Below are 22,278 nucleotides of genomic sequence, written 5' to 3'. Positions count from 1 at the left end.
AACTTGATCCGGATTCCGATTCTAGGCCTTCTAGGGCATTGAAAAAGCGCATATATATATATATATATATATGGTTTTTTTAAAGAGAGAAAGAGAGGGAAAGCGAGGCATTTTCTTTTGTGTTTGTGTTTCTGAGAGTAGTCTCCATAGCAGGGTTAGGGTTTAAGGAAGAAGATAAAGAAGGAGGCGATCGATCTGAGAAGTGAGAATGGGATTACAAATGCAGTCACATGGAATACAATCAATGCTGAAAGAAGGCCATAAACACCTCTCTGGTCTCGACGAAGCCGTTCTCAAGAACATCAATGCCTGCAAGGCATTGTCCATTATCACTGGGACCTCTCTTGGTCCCAATGGTATCTCTCTCTTTCTCTCTACATTCTCCAAATGTTATCAACTCATTTAGACAACCTTGTAAATTAAATTTATTATTTAATTTGATTTTTCGGATTTTTTTTTTTTTTTTTAATGGAATTGTTAGTGCAACCTAGCATTTAGGTGCTGTCTTTGATCTGTTAGTGAATTTTTTTCTTGCTAATTATAGAACATTTCTAAGTAGTTCTAGATTAGTTTATCTTGTGTTTAGGTATGGACACAAATGTTATCAATCATTTAGACAACCTGTTTGTGACCGATGATGCTGCCACTTAATTATTGTAATTTTCTATTTACAATAAAGTGATTTGAATAACTCAAATTTATTTATTTATTTTTTTTGGGAGTGGAAATTTTAGTGCAAAACCTAGCATTTAAGTGCTGTCTGTTTTTGTTTGTTACTGTATATAGAGCATTTCTAAGTAGTTTGTTCTTAATTTATCTTGTGTTTAGGTATGAACAAGATGGTTATCAATCATTTAGACAAGCTGTTTGTGACCAACGATGCCGCCACTATTGTGAATGAACTTGAGGTTCAGCATCCTGCTGCTAAGATTCTTATTTTGGCCGGCAAGGCCCAACAAGAGGAAATTGGGGATGGTGCTAATTTGACAATTTCTTTTGCTGGGGAGCTCCTTCAAAATGCTGAGGAACTTATAAGGATGGGCCTGCACCCAAGTGAGATCATCAGTGGGTACACTAAAGCCATCAATAAGACAGTTGAAATCTTGGAAGAGCTGGTTGAGAACGGTTCTGAGACTATGGATGTGCGTAATAAGGATCAAGTTCTTTCTCGCATCAGAGCCGCTGTTGCTAGCAAGCAGTTTGGTCAAGAAGATATCTTGTGCTCCCTTGTTGCTGATGTAATTATATCTTGCCCACTATTGTTTGTAATTGATAATTCCTAGGCTTTAAAATACACCGTTGGTCCCTAAAGCTTAAAAATACTTTGGGTTTTTTAGGGACTAAAAATGATCACCTACTAAAATAACCTAAAATTTTGGGACCAACATTGTATTTTGGCCCAACTCCTATTAGAATACAGTTCTGATTGTGTCTTTTTCATTTAATAGGCATGCATCCAAGTGTGCCCGAAGAACCCAGCAAACTTTAATGTTGATAACGTCCGTGTTGCTAAGCTCTTGGGAGGAGGTCTGCATAATTCTACAGTAGTTCGGGGCATGGTTTTGAAAAGTGATGCTGTTGGGAGTTTAAAGCAAATCGAGAAGGCAAAGGTTAATACTGATATGCTCTCACACATGTTAAAAGTATAACTCTTATCAGGAATGGCTATTGAATGTCTTGGTGTGTGTATATATATGGTTTTGTTATTTGTATAGGCTAAAGCAAATTAGCGAACTATTCCAGTAAGTTGGCAGTACCATTTTTCAGTTCTTTACAAATGTTTATTTTTAAGATTGAGTTCTAGCTCATTTTCTTCTGACAGTATCAAAAAAGAGAGGTGCTACCTTTGCTGAGTCTATAGTATTGTTCTTTCTTTTGCAAGTATTGACGATTTTCACTGGCATTCATTAAATTTGGGAAGTCCTTTGATTAATGGTGTTGAAATTGTAGCTCATATTGAATGATTTTCCTTTAGGTTGCTGTGTTTGTTGGTGGTGTTGATTCTTCTGCAACTGAAACGAAAGGAACTGTCTTAATTCATTCTGCTGAGCAGGTACATCTTGACAAGGAACACCTCTTTTTGTTGCTGTTCTATCTGTCATCTTTCTATAATACATGATGCTATTGTTTAAAAATTTTTGAGTGGCCATTCTTTGGCACCCATTTATAAACTCATGAAGCAGGTGAGTATATAAAACCTTTAAAATATTAGCTCACTTTTGCCCAATAAAGATTTCGTTTCAATAATCACCCTTGTGGTAAATGATTGGTAGAAAATCATACCAAGCATTTACCACTAGGGTTTAATCATAATTAGTAGTAATTGATTGGTATGCTTTTCTATCTAATTTCAATAATTTTCTTTTGGTTCACATTTTTGTAATTGTTTTCATTTATCTTTTTTGTCTTAGCAAGCATTGAATCTAATGTTGGTTGCCATACATCTAGCACACTGAAATTTGTTCACAATTATCTTCCTTTCTTTAATCAGTTGTTACATAACTTGACTGGCAACCTTTTTCTTTGTGTCTTTGCATCTTGTAGCTAGAGAACTACTCAAAAACTGAAGAAGCAAAGATTGAGGAGCTTATCAGATCAGTTGCAGATTCAGGTGCCAAAGTAATTGTCAGTGGAGCAGCGGTAGGAGAGATGGCATTACACTTCTGTGAGCGTTATAAGTATGTCAAGTCTTTATTTTCTCCTAATTTTCAGTTATTTGTTCTCTGTTGTTGTAAAGCAAGTATGCATGTACATTAATATTGTTCAATTTTCAGACCTGATGAATATTGATAGTCTGCCCATTTATGTTAAGTTTTAATATTTTATTCTACAGATTTCTTAAGAATTATAGTGTTTCTAATTTAATAGTTCTTGCATGCAGGCTCATGGTTCTGAAGATCTCTTCAAAATTTGAGTTGCGTCGATTTTGCCGAACAACTGGTGCTGTTGCAATGGTAGCTGTGCCTAGTACTTGATAATATATTGGCACTTTTTCAAATTGGCCTCTAATGTTTTCTGTGTTCTTGCATCAGCTGAAGCTTAGCCAGCCTAACCCAGATGATTTGGGATATGTTGATTCTATTTCAGTTGAGGAAATTGGTGGTGTTAGGGTATGTTTAAGATGTTGCTTCAGTTTAGTGTTAGTTTCAGGATTTTTTTTCTCTTGTTTTCTTGCCTCTGCTGTTTGCATGATTTTTTCATCCTTTCCAAATAAATATATTTAGGTCATTATTGTCAAGAATGAAGAAGGTGGGAACTCTGTTTCCACTGTGGTTTTACGAGGAAGTACTGATAGTATACTAGATGACCTTGAAAGAGCAGTTGATGATGGAGTCAACACCTACAAGGTAGTTTATATAGAATACTCAAAATCTGTACTTTCTAATGGGCTGGTAATGATTTGCCTCTATGATTATGGTTATTGTAGTTCTTCTGAAACTTGAGTGTTAGGTGTTTGCGTCATTTTTCATATTGGTGCTTTCTTAATTCTTTTTTGTTAGGCTATTTGCCGGGACAGCCGTGTCGTACCTGGAGCTGCCGCTACTGAGATTGAGTTAGCTAAAAGAGTGAAGGAATTCTCATACAAAGAAACAGGGTAATTTACAAATGTCTCTTTACTCATTAGTTTCAAAATATTTAACTGCACTGACATGAACAATCTTGGGAAAAATGAGGAAAAAAGAACTAGTGAAAATGAAATTATGTACCATACAAATGCCCATGTCACTTGTGTCTTATATGAGTACCATGTATTGTGATGTGAGTGTGACTATTCTTTTATCAAATTTCTTTCTTCTATCATTTACTAGAATTGGATAAAGAGTTGGTTGAAATAAGGTAGTGTAATGCTCTGAATTCTCCCTCATGGCCTTACAAATTTTTCTACTTTGAGATGGAACAACTGGCTTTTATGCGTGCTCTAGTGTCATTCCCCAAACAAAATTTACAATTGAAGCTTATTCTAACTAGAAGCAATTGACATTTTGTTTTTGTATTTGTTTTTTCACTGATTCAGTCAGTGAGGCATGACTGGAAAAACTACTAAAGATTAGACCTTGTATTGAATCTGCAGATTGGATCAGTATGCAGTAGCAAAATTTGCTGAAAGTTTTGAGATGGTTCCTAAAACGCTGGCTGAGAATGCTGGGCTTAATGCAATGGAGATCATATCTTCTCTATATGCTGAACATGCATCTGGTAATAGCAAAGTGGGTATTGACTTGAAGGAAGGTGTTTGCAAGGATGTCTCAACCTTGTGTGTCTGGGACCTTTACATCACTAAGTAAGCTGGTTCTCATTGTCTTGTCATCAATCATGCTTTTGTCAAAAACTTGTGTTGGTTATTGTAGTTCTGACTTCTGATGCCTGATGGTGTGCTTGTGTGTGAGAGAGAGAAAGAGAGGAGAGTTTTCCTTGTCCTACCAGCATTATAACTTTCTCTTTCAATTTTTTTTAAATGAGTGTTAGCAGTATAACTCTTGAATTGACTTGTAAACTAAACAGCTGATAAAAGCACAATAAAAAACTAACTTGGACATATAAATTTTTTCCAAGACACTTAAGATACTCATAGAAAGTTGTAGGCTTGGTTCAATCATCAAAATACCCTTAGTTTGTTGGAGTTACAAAAAATCACATATGTTCTAATTTAAAACTAACCTGTACGTGTGATGTAAATGACCAAATTTAAAGCTGTTTTACTGCAGGCTCCTAAGGAAGGCCAAATTGAAAACTGTTCTATTGTAGACTCCTAAGCACTTGACCTTCGGAACCATATAAGATTCTTTTGGCTCCTTCATGTCCTTTGCTCACGAAGTAGTCTCTTACTAATAAAATTATTTTTTCTATACAAAAAAAAAAAAAAAAAATTGTAAGATTCTTCTCAACTTGGTGTTACATGTCATATTGTCATCCTCACGCAAGAAAAGCTTCTGTGGGTGCATTTCAGTAGTTTCTTTTTATAAAAATCCTACTCTTTTTATAAAAAATTTTTTAGTAAAGAGTTTTGGAACTTCAGATTCTTGAGGCTGAGTACTTCTACATAATCAAAATTATAAGAAGATATGGAAATTGAACTTATAAGTGGAGAATGGACTTAGGCATGGTTGCTGTCATATTACAGCAACTAGTAAAGACTTTAATTTTCTAAGATAACCAAGTTGTCTTATAAAATTTCCCCTCCAAAATATGGAACCTTAAGAAATTGGTGTAGCATTGTTTTGCGATGATTTAAAGTTGGAATCATTATGTTTCTTTTTTTTAAAGGCATTCATTGTTTGTATTTACAAGCACAATTGCTTCTTTTTTTAATTTTTAATTTTTAATTTTTTTGGCTTTTATACAGGTTCTTTGCTCTCAAATATGCCGCAGATGCTGCTTGCACTGTACTGCGGGTGGACCAGGTAATTAACTAGCATATTATGGAAATCTTTTTTCTATTTATCAAGGAAATAAGTTTTTTGCTCGAACTGTCAAATATCACTTGGTTTGGATTTCTGTAACTGTAAAAACTCTCCAAAGTTTATAAACCATAATGCCTTTTTTATTTTCTCATATAGCTTAAATGCCTTTTTCATAATTTTATGCCAACACAAAATAGAAATCTGGAATAGAAAATTTCATATGCTTGAAGAGATCTCCGACCACTCTTAATGTGCTTCTAGACTCACTCCATGAGCACCCCTAACCTCAACATAACACCAGTGGCCCCATCTCTCAATATTTTGCTCCTGCAATCCTCTTCAAAAGATCCCTTTATAAAGCATAATGCAAAACCCATTTTCCCAAGAAAGCTGGGTTTAAAATACCAAGCTTCCTAATACCAAAACCTCAATATTGAATTTGGGAACAAACCACCAAGTGGTATTTCACATTGTCCCGTACACCACCCCACAGAAAAATACCTATGTAACCTCTAGAACTTATTAGCATGCATGGAATTTGGCATAAAATAACTGGGCCAACTAGAAGAGTGCACATATAAGAAACTTCTAATTTGGAGAGTGCACTTTTTGCCGGCTTATGTTGTTAATTACAATAGGTTTTAGATCACCTGATTAATTATAACACATATGGAACTGAATCTCAGTTACTTTGGTAATTTTTCTTTTCAAATGAGTTTTATTAATTATACCATCCCTTTTTATGTCACAGATTATAATGGCAAAACCAGCAGGTGGTCCAAAGAGAGATCAGCCTGCAGGGATGGATGAGGACTAGTTGAAATGGCAATTGATATTTTGGTCATGCTTTTAGTTCTCATAAGCAGGTTCTTGGACTTCGTTAGGCATCTGTTGTTTTCTTTCAGATGCCAAAAACTTCGTTTGTAAGAAAATTTTGTTTAGGGTAGGAAAAGTGTCCTATTTTTTGCTTTGTATATTTTGCTATGGTTGGGAGTGATGGCGGTTTTACATAGAAAGTCCAAATCATTTTGTTGAGAACCTGAATCATGTTAATTTTAAAGGTTGTAAATGAATAAACATTCCATGACATGGTTTAAACTTGATGTTCTGGCAAAAGGAAATATAAATGGCACAGGCAGAGAACTGGCAGGTCAAATTAGGAAAGATATCAATATGTAAAAATGAAGAATTGTAATATATAACAGGGTAAATGAGCATAAGGGACTGACTTCTATAAGAGATTGGCACCCATGATTGTGAGACAAGCTTGAAGTTAGCATGGTTTCTCTTGTGGACAGAGACAGTGGGTCAACTCTTGATGTGGCTCATATGTATTTTTCTCTGTGCAGTATCCGACTGAGTAGATTTTGCTTAAGGTTTTTAATCTCCATAATGTCCGTGGATTTAGTGCTTGTCGAGTGAACCATGCAAATTATGACATTCTGTTCTGTGATTGAAATACACAGACTGTGTCTTTGAAGTACTTCAATAATTATACATTTATACATGTCAAAAGTAATACTTTTCGCAACCAATATTGTCCTCCTAGGTTTTTCTACACGTTAGCATTCATCGTGATCTATGGTGGTGTCATGACATGCCAACATTATATTCTAGTCCAAAAAACTTTACTGGAGCATTTTAACCAGCATAAAGCTGGAGGTGTTTGTTTTATGGAGGTGTTTGTTTATCTATCTCTTGACTCGAAATGGACCAAGTTTGATTTGAAAATGGATCTTAATTGTCTAGGGTTAGATTGATCTTCCCAAAGAACACACATCGACAGGAAGGTTTGGCACCTTAATGTCACATTTGTTTCCCTCCCTTTCTTGCTAGGATTGGAAATAATGTATTTTACATAATCTAATCACATCCATGTTTCTCATTTTATCCAATCCTTACATTATGTCTCTTGCTTGTCTCTGCAAAATAATTGGACGATAGTATGGAATGAAGTGTAAGATAATAGGGTTGTTTATTTCTTTGTCTTCATATACTCGCCATGGTACATTTACACTAATTGAAGAAAGGTTTGTTACAACCAATTTTTCTAGCATCCGAAACAATGGGATCTTCAAAAAAAAAAATAAAAGAAAAGAAGAAAGGAAATTGTACCTCTCACTAGTTTGGAAACAATACATGTGATGTAATAAATTGGGATGTAAATGAACCAAGCCTTGTTGAGTATTGAGGTTCAAACTTGGCTTCAACTTGAACCAAGCATACAAATGGAGGTGTGTAGCCAACTCATTGATCCACTAAAACCGACCCAATCCAACCCAACCCATTGAGTTGGGCTGGTTTTTAGGGGTTGGAGGTTTGGGTTTGATTGCCAACAAAATTTGTACGATGGGTCAGGCTAGCTGCAAGTTGTAGATTCACAAATCCGCCTAACTCAACCTAACCTACTTATATTTATATTATTTAAAAATATGTATTATATAATTTTATTATTTACTCTTTTGTTTATGAATTGAGTTAGGATTGAACTATGTAATATCCTACTAACTATAAAATAATAAAACCAATTTATGTTGATTTTGGTTCCCAACTAAGTTTAGATAAAACTGTTTGATATCTTACTAACTAAATGTAATGTTATTTGGTTTGATAATTTATGTATGGTAGTGCTATTACTTAGAATTTTCATATGGCAAGGAGAGTAAATAAAATTATTTGGTTTGATTATTTGTGTTGGTTTAAACTTTAAGGTGGCATTTGGTACAAGGAAATCCACATTACTCCTGACATTCAGATTATTGGGAATGTGATGCCTTGTAATCTGGATGCCTAGAAATGTAACTATTCATATGTTTGGTTTAATTGAAAATCTAATAAGATTCCTAGGAATTTTAATTGAATTATTTATTTTTCTTATTCTATCCTTAGATTTGTAAATCCTAAATAAGTTTTTTTTTTTTTTTTTTTTTTTTTTTTTTTATTTTAATTTTCCTCTAAATAAATAATGAAAAACAAAATATAAACTATAAATTATGACAAATCCAAAAACGCGTATACAAATATGATGGGTTGTTAAAAATTAAAAATCTAAGTATTTAGTATCATTGTACAATAAATATCAAAAGCACCAGATAGGATACAAATTATTAAAATTGTAGAAACAAAGCCATTAATCTAAAAACAAAAAAACTAGATGAAGCCATCAATCCAGATCTATATTTCTAGCAACTAAACAAAACTAGGATTTGAGACACGAATAGATACATTAACAAATTTCCATGAAAATAGATCCATTAATAATTTGTTGAGCAACACACAACAATAAAAGTGAATACTTGGCAACAGTGGAGGGTCCCCTTCAAACTTTTTTTTTTTTTTTTTTAAAACACGTGAAACCTAAATAGAACTTTGTTAATGAATATATCAATAGAGTTGTCTATTCCGTTTATGTTATTTTGGCGGGAAGATATAAAGACAAAGGAAAAGATATTGATGATTTGTTTTATATTTTATCTCAATTGCTTAAATGATAAGAATAAAGGGTTAGACAGGTAAATTAGCGGGTCAAGATAAATAGCGCGTTGAGTTATTCTAATCTGTCATCCTGACCCACCCACCTATATTATATTTGACGAGGACCGTTTTCGCACGTAGCCACGTGTCTTCTGTTGGAGGGGTGACTTTGCTAGGTTCAAATTTGTTTTGAGGAGTTCAATCAGGAACTCAACATTAAGCCGCACAGACCAGTGGCTTCCTGTGCATTTTTAAGCATACAAAATAGATAAAACCCAAAGTCTAAGAATCGTGATAATGGTTGAAATAAATAAATAATATGTTTAGCATAATAGCTTTGATTAAGTCATTAGTTAAAGATCTTAATGATGTATATTAACTAATGACAAATATAGGGAATGATTAATCAAATGTCATGTTCAACATAATAAGGTATGTCCAGCAATGGTCTATGTACAAATTCAATTGAAATGTTGAATTTGATTACAAGGCCAATTTTTCCCACCATTATAATACATAATTCCTGCCAAAAAAAAGGAAAAATGTGGGCTTCAAGATTAATTGCTTTGTTGATCTCAAGTGGCGCGACTATTGTCCAAAGGCTCTACCTATAACGATGTTGAGAATATTAAGCACTTGTATTGCTTGTCTTATGTACAAGTTTAAACTCAACACTGCAAAAAGGTTATCTCATCTTTGACATTTTGTAATAGATGAGCAAAGCTGGAAGTATTGAATTTGGTTAAGTAGAATTGAATGCACACCAATAGCCAAATACATTCAATACTAAAATCCTGTAAGCCAAGCTCTTGACTAGCACAAGAGAACCTTCCAAGCCCTTGAATAGCTTCATTAGTTGGCTCACTCCATTGCTGCACAACAGAGGAGTGAAAATAAGCAAAACACAAAAGAATGAAAGAATCAGTCCTTAAAATTTGATATCAGGGTTTTGCAATTGAGCATCAATTTCATTGAACCGAAAATAGTAATTGACTACCAATTTTAGAATGTCAATCCCCACCACACAAACTCAGAGCTAAAGTCCAACAAACCAAGTAATAAGACAAGAATTTCTAACAACCTTATGATTACAAAATACCATATAATAAGAAAAAATAGTAAAATTATAGAAATGAAGCAAACATAAACATAATCAATATATCTAAAATGCTAACTTTTTTAGAATCAATTGTCTATTAATTTAGAGGTCAATGCTACATAACTTCTTCATGGACAGTTATCAACTTCAAGATTTCCTTTTTAACCTCTATCAAAATCAATTATACTTCAAATTTTCTCATCAAAGAAATACTCAAAAGGTTAAAACAAGATACACCTAACTAATGAACAAATACTTGCTTCTTTTTTCTAATCATTGTTGCAATAGCAGAAAGCCAAAAACACAAAGACTACACTATGCTAATGAAATTTGGGTAGGGTATCAAAACAAGTCATAAATCCCATAGCTTTTGGAAATTATATAACATGCTTCAAAACCAGATAAAAACTATATTATTAGGTTCTTGTATTGTTGAAAAGTACCTATTAAAAATTAAAGATTAAAAAATTAAGTGAATATCATAAAAATTAAAGATAAATCTGATTTTCTTCTTGGAAGAAAGCCAAAAAAAAAAAAAAAAAAAAAAACCAATATAAAAGAATAAAACTATCATAATCAGCTACGATAGTTGGATTTCATTACTTAAATATCATTACATTATTTTTCATAAAAACAACATAGGGTGCAGGAAAAGAACAAATTTCCACAAAAGATGATTTTTTTTAGGTGCACTCACCATTTATGGATGGCTGATCACTCCAACAGGATTGGACCCTGGATCAATGGATTAGAAGAGGAAAAGATGCATAGAGAGAAGGCTGGAGAGTTCTCGAGTCAGACCAGAGAGTGAGATGTTACCACGCGACCATGGGCTAGATCATTTTTTGTTTTTAATGATAACCGAAACAGGAACAGAATCAACAATGGCAATTGCAAGGTGTTGAACAAACATAATGTTAAAGGAGATGAGAGAAGGAGAGACGAAAAGTCCATGGTGCTTGAGCCACCGTTCATGAGAGAGGAAGAGAGTAACTCGCAGTCGTAGGTGAGGAGATGGAGCTTATCTATTATGATTGTGAGTGGGTTTTTTTTTTTTTTTTTTTAAATCTGGGTTTTAGGTGGTTGTTAGGGGTAGATTTGGTTGGATGTTTTGTACTGGTTGATCTGTGTTTGTGTTTTGTACTCCAACACTTGTTGAAATTTCAAGAACAAATTGAGTCTTTGAGCGTCGATATATAAATCGAGTTTCTAAGACTCGATTTCCAAGTGGACAAACTACCACCTCGGACCCGATCAGAACATGAAAACCGACCCTCAAAAACTTGATTTATAGTCCAAAATCGAGCCTCTTAGCCTCGAGATGCTAGTAAAAAATATAGTTTGAAAACGTGGTCTACTAATTATAATGTTTGAAAATCAGGGTTAATTTCCCATTTTAGCTTGATAATGACTATGAGGATATGACCTAAACATTTTTAGCATCCACCTGCAATATAGTTGAAAAATGAAATTAATATCTCACATGAATTGAGACTTAAATGATGGTGTTTGTTACAAGAACAAAACACATGGTATCCATAGCCTAAATGCTCTAATGAAATATAAGAGAATGTTACTTTGTGCATTGCTCTACAACATCACTCATTAGTAATCTATTCAACAGCTGCACAAATAAGCCCTCGCTCCTTTATATAGACAACCAAAGGGTACAAAACCAAAGATGTGCTTTTTTGGCAAAAGGCACAACATTTTGGCAATTGGTTGAATTAGGCCCACTATGGGCCCACTTTTATTTGGGCTTGGTCTTGCACAATATTTCTAAGTTCTAACATCTCCCACTTATGCGTTGTGAGCACAAAACAACTAGACATTCCTCACATCAACTGCTGACATTGTTCATACCTGGCAAATAGGTAGTGTAATTTTCAAGTACAACTGCATAAAACTTTGGGAGCACTAAGTGTTGTTAGAGACTATCATGATAACTTGATATTGTTGATCAGGAATCAACAATTGCAATTGAAGCAAGAATCGAGGAGGAATCAAAGCAAATTACAAACTATGACAAAACTTACATTGTTCACGGCTCGTTAAATATTCAAGTAGAATTTGAAACTACTCTTCTAAGCATCCCCATCCGAAAATTGTATCCTATCCTATTTTACCATCTCAAAAAGCTATTTTATCAATTATATCATACCATTTTATAATACTCTAGCATCCCAACTTTTATTTATAATACAACACATTAAAATGATATTTCTACACAATAAAATAATATATCTCAAAACCCAAATAAAAACAAAACCCAAATCACCTCTGCAACCACCTACTACCACCACCACCACAAAGAACATACCCAAACTGGTTTTTATCTCCAAAACTCAGTACCCAAATTGATTTTTATCAGTTGAAAACCAAAGTCATCTTCAAGCACATAAAGAAGCTCCTCTAAGTATACCCATCCATAATGTTGTTTTCTTGAAACCCCAGAAACCCCAACCACAAACTCATGGCCATTGAAACCCAGAAACCCATAGAGAAAACAAAACCCAGAAACCTCAGCCACCGAAACCCATGGCCACGCCACCACTATCACCATGGCATCCCCCCCTTCACCACCATGAATCCACATATGACCCATAATAAAAACCCCACCCCCTTCCACCACCACCACGGCAACCCCCAACTCCACCACCATGAACCCAAAAAAAAAAAAAATCCATCCCAAAATCAAATCAAACCAATAGCAAAATGCCATACCCAATTCAACCATACCCACCTCTTCCTTTAAGCACCAGTCACAGCCAAAAAAAAAAAAAAAAAAACCACAAAACCCAGAACTCCAAACCCACTGATCCACCACGATCCTCAACCCCAAAGCCACACAACCCACCACGACCTGCCACGATCCACATCGATTCAAAACCCAACCAACACAATCAGACTTGAGAGACCCACAAACTCATCAAACCCACGCCGGCTTGAGAGACCCACAACCCACGACCCACTTTAGCCATACCTAATTCAACCATACCCACCTCTTCCTTTAAGCACCGATCATAGCCAAAAAAAAAAAAAAAAAAAACCCCACAAAACCCAGAACTCCAAACCCACTGATCCACTAACCCACAACCCACACACCGGCGTGGAGGCCCAACCACCAGCACAAAGAGAGAGTGAGAGTTGAGAGCAATTCACAAAGAGAGAGGGAGACGAAATACTGAGATGAGGAAAGAGAGAGAGTTGAGAAAGAAAATGTGTCTGACATAGAGGAGAGAGAAAGAATAAAACAGATTAAAAAACAAATACAATAGTTTATAGTGCCATCATAAAAGTAGGATGGCATTGTAGCAATATTGAAAAAAATGTTACAATTCTAAGTTTTTACAATTCCGGATGGTGGAGGTTTTTGAGAGACAAATGCTAAATAGAGGCAACATATGACATTTAGCATTCCCATTGTGAATGCTCTAGTTTGCTTGAATAGTTGAAGAGACTTTATTAATAAGGAAATACCAAAACGCACTAATTAATTCCCACCCCAAAAAAAACAACTCCTATTATGATTTTGGCTTTGACCAACAAGCCCATTCTTTCGACCATACGACATTCCATAAATCTCTTTCCTTTACTAGCAATAAATGAGATAACCATTCAGATTCCTATGGAGGGCTAGATTGAGTAGAACCATGTTTCTCAAGAGAAGTATGAATAGGCTAGCCATCACCTTTTAAGTTATTATTCTTCAACGCTACTCTAAATGCACAGCTAAAAATTTATACAAGCATCACTTCCTCATAGAGAAAAGAATAGCGTGCACCCTCTAAACAAAAGACAAACATTAAGACATCCAACTACTTTTCCTCATAATATCTCGGTTACGCTATCGTTATTTTTAAACTACTCCTTTCCATCTCAAATCCAAGCATAATTTTCTATAACCCATGTCCTCTAACTCACTATATGAGGAAAAGACTCCTTTGATGACAATTGTTTCCAGTCAACCAATTTGTCATAGACTCCTTAGATGATAAATATTTCCTTTTTAAGTGTAATTATCTACCGATGAAATCCGTCTTCATGAAAAGCAAACATAATCATCCTCATCTTCATGAAAGTAAACATAATCATCCTTAAATGTAGCGTTTTTTTTATCTGTGGCTAGCTTCTGCTTTCAAAATAGTGGCACACCGCCGCACAAGTGCAGCACCTGACAAAAGAGTGACACGACCACCAACTCTTTCCGGCATAGATAACGAAGTAAAAATTTTGAACTTTTCCTTTGGACATATTCATGAACATGAAATCAACATGTATTATTTATTGGGTTCAACAAACACTGATCCTCCCATCAATTAAAAAAATAATTATGGTAGCCTAGCCCAAAATGCCTGATGAACTCTGAAGTCGGGCTCTCAATTTATTTGTTTAAGGGGGGTGAAGAGTTTCCTACAATGGTAAAACCTTTTGAGGCCAACCTAATAGCCCAAGTGATGGAGTTTGAGGCCCAACTAAAATATTGTCCCCCTCTGTGTGTTTCTCGTGAAGTCTCGGACTGCAGATTGAGCTCCCTCCCCTTTAGCTATATCTCTCTTCTTTCTTCTAGTGTATCAATCTCTCTTTCTCCAAATTTTCCAACCCCCCTTTTCACCCCTTTGGCTCCTATTTATAAACTTCCCTTAGTGGAGTTGTCATGATGATGGGAGAGGCTTTTTATCTTGGTGGGGACCTTCTGGGATATATTCCTAACCAGATGAGACCCACTTCTCGCGACAAATGTGACTTATCTTGAAACTTGCAATCGTTGCCAAACTGTGCTCGGCAGACAATTTCTCCCAAGGCACTATCGTTACTAATCAATTTAGTTTCCGACCTGCCATTAATTTCCAAATTGATATGACCCACAATCTGCTACTGGGCCCATAGTTCTCGGGCATACAAAGTCTAATGAGTTGGGCCCATACCTGATGCTCGTACAATAATTAATTAATTAAATTGATCTAATCCAACCAACATTTATAAAACAACCTAATTAGAAAATAAAAGTTTGCCTAATATATATATATATATATATATATATATTATAGGAGATGCGAACATATATTTTGCTTGTGAACTACAGCTACATATTAAAATGAAAAATACAATACCATAAGAATTGCTATAGAGCATAAAGCTATATTATATGTCAATTGCATCTATAAAGTAATGGAACAACTTATTCAAACTCCAAAGGCTTCGTAGTGATTTTAGTAAACATGTACATAGAAATGAGAGATGACGTAGTGATTTTAGTAAACATGTACATAGAAATGAGAGATGACAATGTAATGGATGATCATACGCAAAACAACATAGTATTAATAAGTAACAACAATAACAAGTATACAAGGGTGATTATATTTAGCAATAGCACCGAGAACAGATGTTCAAGTTAAATTTTGGTAACAGATATGTTGAGTATATAAAAACTGAAAAAACTTGTACAGTTTGCGAAATGGTTTGTCTGCCGGCACATAGCAGATTTGATATTAGAACTGGTTTTTTTTTTAGGGGTTCCAAGACTAGTTGGGCTTACGTGGGAGAGTAGAGGTGATAAGAGGATGGAATGGAAGGTGAAGACGGAAAGGTTAGACAGCACAAGAGATACAGTCGCATTTCTTGGGCACAAAAGCACAAACTCCGTAAGGCTTGTTGGGAAGCTGGCAGTCGATACCAAAGCAGCAAGGCAAGGTGGTGCAGCTGGTATTGGTGGCAGCAGCGCAACACTTGCATGGCAAACAAAGCTGAAAGGGTGCTAGCCTTCGTCGTGCATCATGAGAACTAGCCTCGAACAGCTGGTACTTGGTTGGACCCATGGGCTGTAATATTGCGGTTGATTGCTCATTTGGCATCAGCTCCGCGTAGGATCCTGCAGGCATATAATTTATTTTGACTAACCTTGACTCTATGTTTGGGTCAAGAGAGATTGAATTCGAGACTTGCTCAGAAATCACAGAGAGAGAGAGAGAGAGAGAGAGAGAGAGAGATTGAATTGGAGCCTTGCTCAGAAATCACAACTAATACTAACCTGGAATGATGATGAACTGAACCAAGATGAATAGTGACAATAATAACTTGTAATTAATTGCGAAGCTGTCCATGGCTTACGGATGAACACACAGGCATGCACAAGTGCACAAGAGAGACAGATAACAGTGTTTTAATAGAATTGTGTGGTGGAGAGTAGTGGAGAATAGGGTTGTTGGGGAAGTGGGGCAATGAAATTGATATTTTTGTCTCCGGGGACAAGGGGAATCAACCACCAGACCAGACAACTCAAGTTTTCAGGCTTTATATGGGCACTTCCTTTTCAAATGCTGATGGCCAATGCCCAATAATTTAAAAAGTTAACCAAGCTCTATTCTACTAAATTGTCAGGATATGCCCACTCAAAAAGCGTCAATATCTATCGGTTCACCTGAGCCCATACTACCATGGAGCTCACAAATATAATAATAACAATAATCATGACATTTACCCAAAAAATAAAAACAATAATCATGACAATGATGATAAGGATGTGGCACAATACATTTTTTGGCATTCACCTCGCAATTCTGCAACTAATGTTTACACAGTAAAATAGCTTTTCACATGGCAATTCCCGTTTGGTAAGCAAATGCGACAACAAACTGATACAGCACCAAGCCGAAGAAAAATAATCAACAAAGGCTTGGGGTCACCAGGATAAGATGTACATGAATTACAAAGACGCAAACAAAGCCATATTGTCATCTCAATACGGGGGTTGGGAGGAAAAGCACACCAAACAAGTATACAGATAGGTCAGATTTCTCATCTAACCCTGCATGCTGCAGGTCCCCCAGGGGAACAATTTGGGTTGGGAGATCGACAACTAGCACCTGGACCAACATTATTGACAAACCTGTGATGCATCCGGTAATCTGGGATTCCACCCATGGCAAATGCACCGCTACCAACAGTCGATGATGATGAGTATTCATTCACACTATCACCACAGCTTTGTAGAGGTTCCAAAGTTTCAACTACATCACTCATCAAGGGCCTTGCTTTGGGATTCTGGCTCAAACAATAGTATGCCAAGCTGCAGGCTTTCTGTGCTGCCCTTACTGAATACTGATTCTCCAATCTTGGGTCGATTATTTGAAGCAACTTTCTCTTGTCATTCAGTTTTGGCCGGGCCCAATCTACCAGATTCTGCTCTTTGCTCGGTCTTGTCTTATCAACAGACTTTCTTCCTGTCAAAAGCTCGAGAAGAACGACTCCAAAGCTGTACACATCACTCCTGGCAGTCAGATGCCCTGCTCATTTCATATAGACTTCATTCAGAAAAGCCCGCAAACACAAATTAATACTCCTGAAGCATAGAATTCATGAAAACTAGACACACAACATACAAAATCATTGCTGTTGTAATTCAATAAGAGCAATGAAAAGAAAAAAGAATTGTATTGATCCAATACAAGCCTTAAATAGTACTAATAACAATATGGCACCCACCAGCCACCCCACTCCAAATAACCTTGCTGTCAGTCATTTCTTAGAACTGTTGCAACAAAATGTCATTCCACCATCGAATATAAAAGACAGATCCAAATCCAAATCCAATTCCCAGTTTTTAACTTTTTTTATTGGGAAGTTCATATATGCACCCAATAGGTTTTGAACCCACTACATTACCCTCCACCCATTTTTATGGGAGGAGGAGATGCTGTTTGAGCTGGAGCTCGTTGGCTTCAATTTGCAGTTGATTAATCTTTCAATCATAGAAAAAGTTTTTCTAACTTCTTATTCCTAGATCAATTAGTTTCTGACAAATCAAGCTTTTTTGAGATGTGCAGAAACCTTACCGGTCATCACATATTCAGGGGCAGCATAACCATAGGTTCCCATTACTCGAGTTGACACATGGGTCTCATCACCTTGTGGTCCAGCTTTAGCAAGCCCAAAATCAGAAAGCTTTGCTGTATAATCCTGTAGATGCAAAGGCCAAGAAAGATGGTAATAAGAGAATTTCTACATTCATGAACCACTAAGGAGGGAGGGAAAAAAAGAAACACCACTTACAGAGTCCAATAATATATTAGAGGTTTTGAAGTCCCTGTAGATAACCGGCCTTTCAGCATTATGAAGAAAAGCAAGCCCTTTTGCAGCTCCAAGAGCAATCATCATTCTTGTGGCCCATGATAATGATACAGCAGCCTCTAAAGCCCTCAGGAAAAATCATATCAACTTTAGTTAATGAAATTATTGCCAGAAACCAAGTAAAATGTCATAATGTTGTCAGAAAAGTATATGACAAATCTTGATTAGCACTATCGTCCCCCCAATAAATCATCAAAAACTCATGAACCAAAACAGGCAGAATCAACACAGCAAATATAACTATTTTCATAAATATAAAAAGATTTAGTCACCAAATGCCAGCAGCAGTGTCACCAATAATCTATTTAAGTGCAACAAAAGGTTAATATTTTAACATATTTATTAGTAGACTGAGCCCTTTCATAAAAATTCACATATTAGATTAACCTGGTTGGCTTTTGATGCTCTCTTATATTATGTACTTCATAAATTGGCCAAAATGCAAAAAGAATCCTTTGGGTTTGGGTTAGTTGCAAACCAACCCTTGTGCTATAACTGACAGAAAATGGTTACATGGTGTGCACATGACCACTTTATTATAAAAAAAAAAAATCATTTTGACAAAAATATGTGCGCAACACATGAATATTTTTTGTCAATTATAGTTAACAGAACTGAGATGTAGGGGTCAATTTGGACAATTCTTAAACCTCAAGGGTCAATAATACAAAATTGATAGTACAAGGATCAATTAGCAATTGACCCAAATTCCAAGGGAACTTTTTTGCATTTTTTCCCTCATAAATTTCACAAAGATCAAGCAGAAAATAAGGATCAGGCTCATATGTCTATCAAACTTTTCATCAGTTACACTAAGAAGTACTGAAGTAGCACCCAAATGTTGCTAGATCATATTACATAAGAAGGGAAGTGTAGTGGGAAAATATCTAACACTGTTCACAAGGACTTTGGATAGCTAACAAAGAAACCTTATGAAACAAGTAAAACACAGTGAGGGTTCAGTTCATCATCACTCTTTAGAAATGTTGAGGGCGATGGCTCGGTGCCCTAAGATGAGGTTAAATTTTGGAGACTGACAGATTGTACCAACCCCTTGGGCCATGCACCTGCTACCTTTGAGAGTACATAATGCTCATCTTGGGGAAACCCCCTTTTAAAAAACTTAATCACAGAGGCAGTTCATGACTTTGCTACCAAATATGGAAATTTTGGTGGTCCCTAAAAGCGTTTTGGAATAGCTTGATCAAATGCACAAACTTCTATGGAGTTTTCAATTGCTTAGAGAACTCAAATATATAGATCTCACACACATTGCATCATTTTTCCACAAATGAGAAACAAGGTCCATTAGTTCACTGGTCCAAGACCTAGAACCACAGTCTTGAGCCTTTACTATCAATCATACAAGTCTTTCAGGTTTAGGAATTAGAGTCTTCCTTTGAAAATTAAGCATTTTGAGGCTCTAATAAATTTCAACTCAATGAATTACATGTGGTCTGATTCTCTGTCAAGTGAGGTATGTATGAACCTTGAAATTCTTTTTCTTAAGATCAAACCCAAAATCCAACAAACCCAATCTACTCTTTTTACTTTTTTTGTTTTTTGTTTTTGAAAAGTATTATTATTTTTTACATGCTTCTTTTTTTAAGTTAGTTATGTTTTATCCTGTCTTATTCATTGTTGTGCCTATCCTGCTTGATTCAATTGATATTGAAAAGGCTGCATTTCATCAATACAGACTGGCTCTTTGGGCAAATTGGGTCAGTGATATCTTCCTATTATATAACCTATCTCATAACTGCCACTTGGTTTTCAAGGACTGATTTTAACAACAACAATAAAGTTCTTATCTTATAATGTAATAAAAGAATAAATTGACAACTCCTTCCTTCCAAAATGAATATACACTAATCTCTTTGACAATTATGATCAGACCTCTTATGGACCACGAGGCATCATTCTCACACACAAAATCGTGCAAGACACATGTTGCTCTTTTTTTACTAGGACAATTGCTGCCTTACCACAATTCCCACTAAAATATCCTCTTATAGGTCGCCCATGCTCTAAATGATTCACGATAACAGGATTGTAGCATGACAGAATGTCATTAGCTATGCCCTCCCAAACTAACAAAAACGCTCCCCAGGGCAAAAGAAAGGGTTGAATTGAATGAACTCAATTAAGGTCTCCTAAAGAAGGGAATGAGAACAAGATATCTATAAATTAGTCTTCTTCCCCCACAGTATTACCTCACTCTCCAGTCTCCTCTCAAACTTCAGCTATCAACCATGTCATCTAGCTTCTTATAATGCACCTTCTCCTTCAAGTGCATTGAAGCAAGCAATTTTATAGCAATATTGACAATGCAGTCATAAAAAGAAGTAGCCGCCACACATTATTATTGTCTTTGTTACGCTCTAACTCAGTCTAGAAGGTGAACAGAAACGTAGCAAAACAAAAGTAGAAATCCTAGAACTGTATTTAGAAGAGAAACAGAGAGTAAGAATTAGGGGCACAGAACATGTTTTCACAGTTGCAAGAACACTGCGTTTGATAAAGTTACATTTACAATAACAGCTAACTATGGTTTACTGCCTATGAGAGTAGTATAGAAATCTGCAAAGAGAATGAAAGAAAGAGGATGTTGCATACTTCGAAAGAGGTGATTCTCAAGGCTGCCCCGGAACATGAACTCGTAAACGAGTAACCTGTGGTCATCCTCGCAACAATATCCAATCAACTTCACCAGATTGGGATGCCTAAGCTGGCCGAGAAAATTAACTTCGGTCTGCGATAGCAGGCAGCAGGTGATGATAATAATATGAATGAAAGATACATGTATGTAAATAATAATAATATGAGAAGAGAGTCTGTGAGACATTGACATACAAGCCACTCTCGGTGTCCCTGAAGGCCCTCTTTGTTGAGAACCTTAACAGCAACGGGGAGGGATTTGAGGCCAACTCTGACATTCTCGTCAATGTAACCCTTGTAGACAGTGCCGAAACCACCTTCACCTAGAATGTAATCGGAGCGAAAACTCTTGGTGATAGTCTCGAGCTCGTACAAAGTGAAGGCAATAACGTGAGTGTAGAGGAGAGCATTCTTTCTGGAGTCCTCGAAGTTGCGAGGGGTTGAAGAAGGATCACTCAGATCTGATATGGACCGATTGTACTTCTTGTCCTTGTCGGTGTGACCGTGAGTTGTTGGTAACATGTGGAGCTGAGGAACTGCTTCCAATTTTACATCTCTCAAAGGTCAACACTCAATAATGCACTTTGAATTGAACAATTTTTATAACAAGTGCTACTGTTTTATAATTACTTGAATTAATACGAATATGCAGCATTTTTGAGGGCAAAAAAAAAGGAGAAATTATGAAAATTGAGCTTAGAGAGAGTAGAAATGAAAGAGAGCAAGGAGTAGATCTGAACTCAGTGAGAAATTGTAAGGAAAAGCAGTAATAATTAATAAAGCAAAAAGAGAGAGAGAGAGAGGAGTAAGTAAGTAAGTAACCTTGAGCATGAGAAACAACGGCAGATTCCTCTCTAGTGCCGCAATTGCCCATAGTGGCTGTGGCTATGGCTGTGGCTGTGGCTGTTTGTGCAAAATGTGACGTGCTTTTGTGATGCTGCTTAGCTTTAGTTGTAGCTGTAGCCGCAATAGCAATAGCAGCAGCAGCTGCTGAGCTGAAGCTGACTTTTTATAACGACGAATCAGTAAGGATGGTACTAAAACTAATGGCAGTAGCAATGGGTTTGAGAGTAGTGTGGTTGTTGTACTACAAACAAGAGTAGCGCTCGGAGTCGGAGTGGTTGTTGTGGTTGTGGTTGTGGTTGTGGTCGTGGTCGATGTACTCCTAATGGCCCAGACCCAGGGTTTCATTCTTCGCTGCCTTCTCTCTCTTTCACTCCCCTTATTTTTCCCCAGCTTAATAATAAATTAAATAAAAAGACGTATTTCTAATTTTCTATCACTACTAATATAAAATTCTCTCTCTCTCTCTCTCCTAAGACTTTTTTTTTTTCAGTACTCCATAAAATTAAACAATACAATACATTTTTGTTTTTCTAAAATCTAAAGTATATATAATTGCAGAATACACTACAAACAAATAATAATTATATTATTTGAAATAAATAAAACTCAGCAACAAATTATGTTTCTGTTACCGTTCCCCAAATGTCACTCTCTGTCTCTGTCCGT

General features: G+C 36.0%; 2 protein-coding genes and 1 long non-coding RNA gene across 3 annotated transcripts; 1 reads left to right on the top strand and 2 right to left on the bottom strand.

Moving 5' to 3' along the window:
* Window positions 1-6,503, top strand: LOC126692623 (T-complex protein 1 subunit theta-like). Its single transcript, XM_050388292.1, has 12 exons — window positions 1-356; window positions 829-1,238; window positions 1,449-1,610; window positions 1,976-2,053; window positions 2,545-2,678; window positions 2,882-2,954; window positions 3,033-3,110; window positions 3,225-3,347; window positions 3,501-3,595; window positions 4,073-4,282; window positions 5,345-5,402; window positions 6,154-6,503. The coding sequence occupies exons 1-12, from the start codon at window positions 209-211 to the stop codon at window positions 6,217-6,219; spliced, it is 1,635 nt and encodes a 544-aa protein (XP_050244249.1). The 5' UTR covers window positions 1-208; the 3' UTR covers window positions 6,220-6,503.
* Window positions 6,504-9,275: 2,772 nt separating this feature from the next.
* On the bottom strand, window positions 9,276-12,579 carry LOC126692625 (uncharacterized). Its single transcript, XR_007645052.1, has 2 exons — window positions 10,673-12,579; window positions 9,276-9,748 (listed from the first exon to the last, which is right to left on the bottom strand). It is a non-coding gene; the product is annotated as an uncharacterized LOC126692625 (long non-coding RNA).
* A 2,744-nt stretch (window positions 12,580-15,323) lies between these two features.
* LOC126692624 (probable serine/threonine-protein kinase PBL8) lies at window positions 15,324-22,024 on the bottom strand. Its single transcript, XM_050388293.1, has 7 exons — window positions 21,589-22,024; window positions 20,962-21,302; window positions 20,725-20,860; window positions 18,031-18,167; window positions 17,814-17,937; window positions 16,010-17,264; window positions 15,324-15,850 (listed from the first exon to the last, which is right to left on the bottom strand). Exons 1-6 carry the CDS (start codon window positions 21,638-21,640, stop codon window positions 16,777-16,779), a joined length of 1,278 nt encoding a protein of 425 aa, XP_050244250.1. The 5' UTR covers window positions 21,641-22,024; the 3' UTR covers window positions 15,324-15,850; window positions 16,010-16,776.
* Window positions 22,025-22,278: the final 254 nt, after the last annotated feature.

This window comes from Quercus robur, chromosome 7 (assembly GCF_932294415.1).
Source record: "Quercus robur chromosome 7, dhQueRobu3.1, whole genome shotgun sequence".
Taxonomy (NCBI): Eukaryota; Viridiplantae; Streptophyta; class Magnoliopsida; order Fagales; family Fagaceae; genus Quercus; species Quercus robur.
This window is presented reverse-complemented; position numbering and strand designations above follow the sequence as displayed.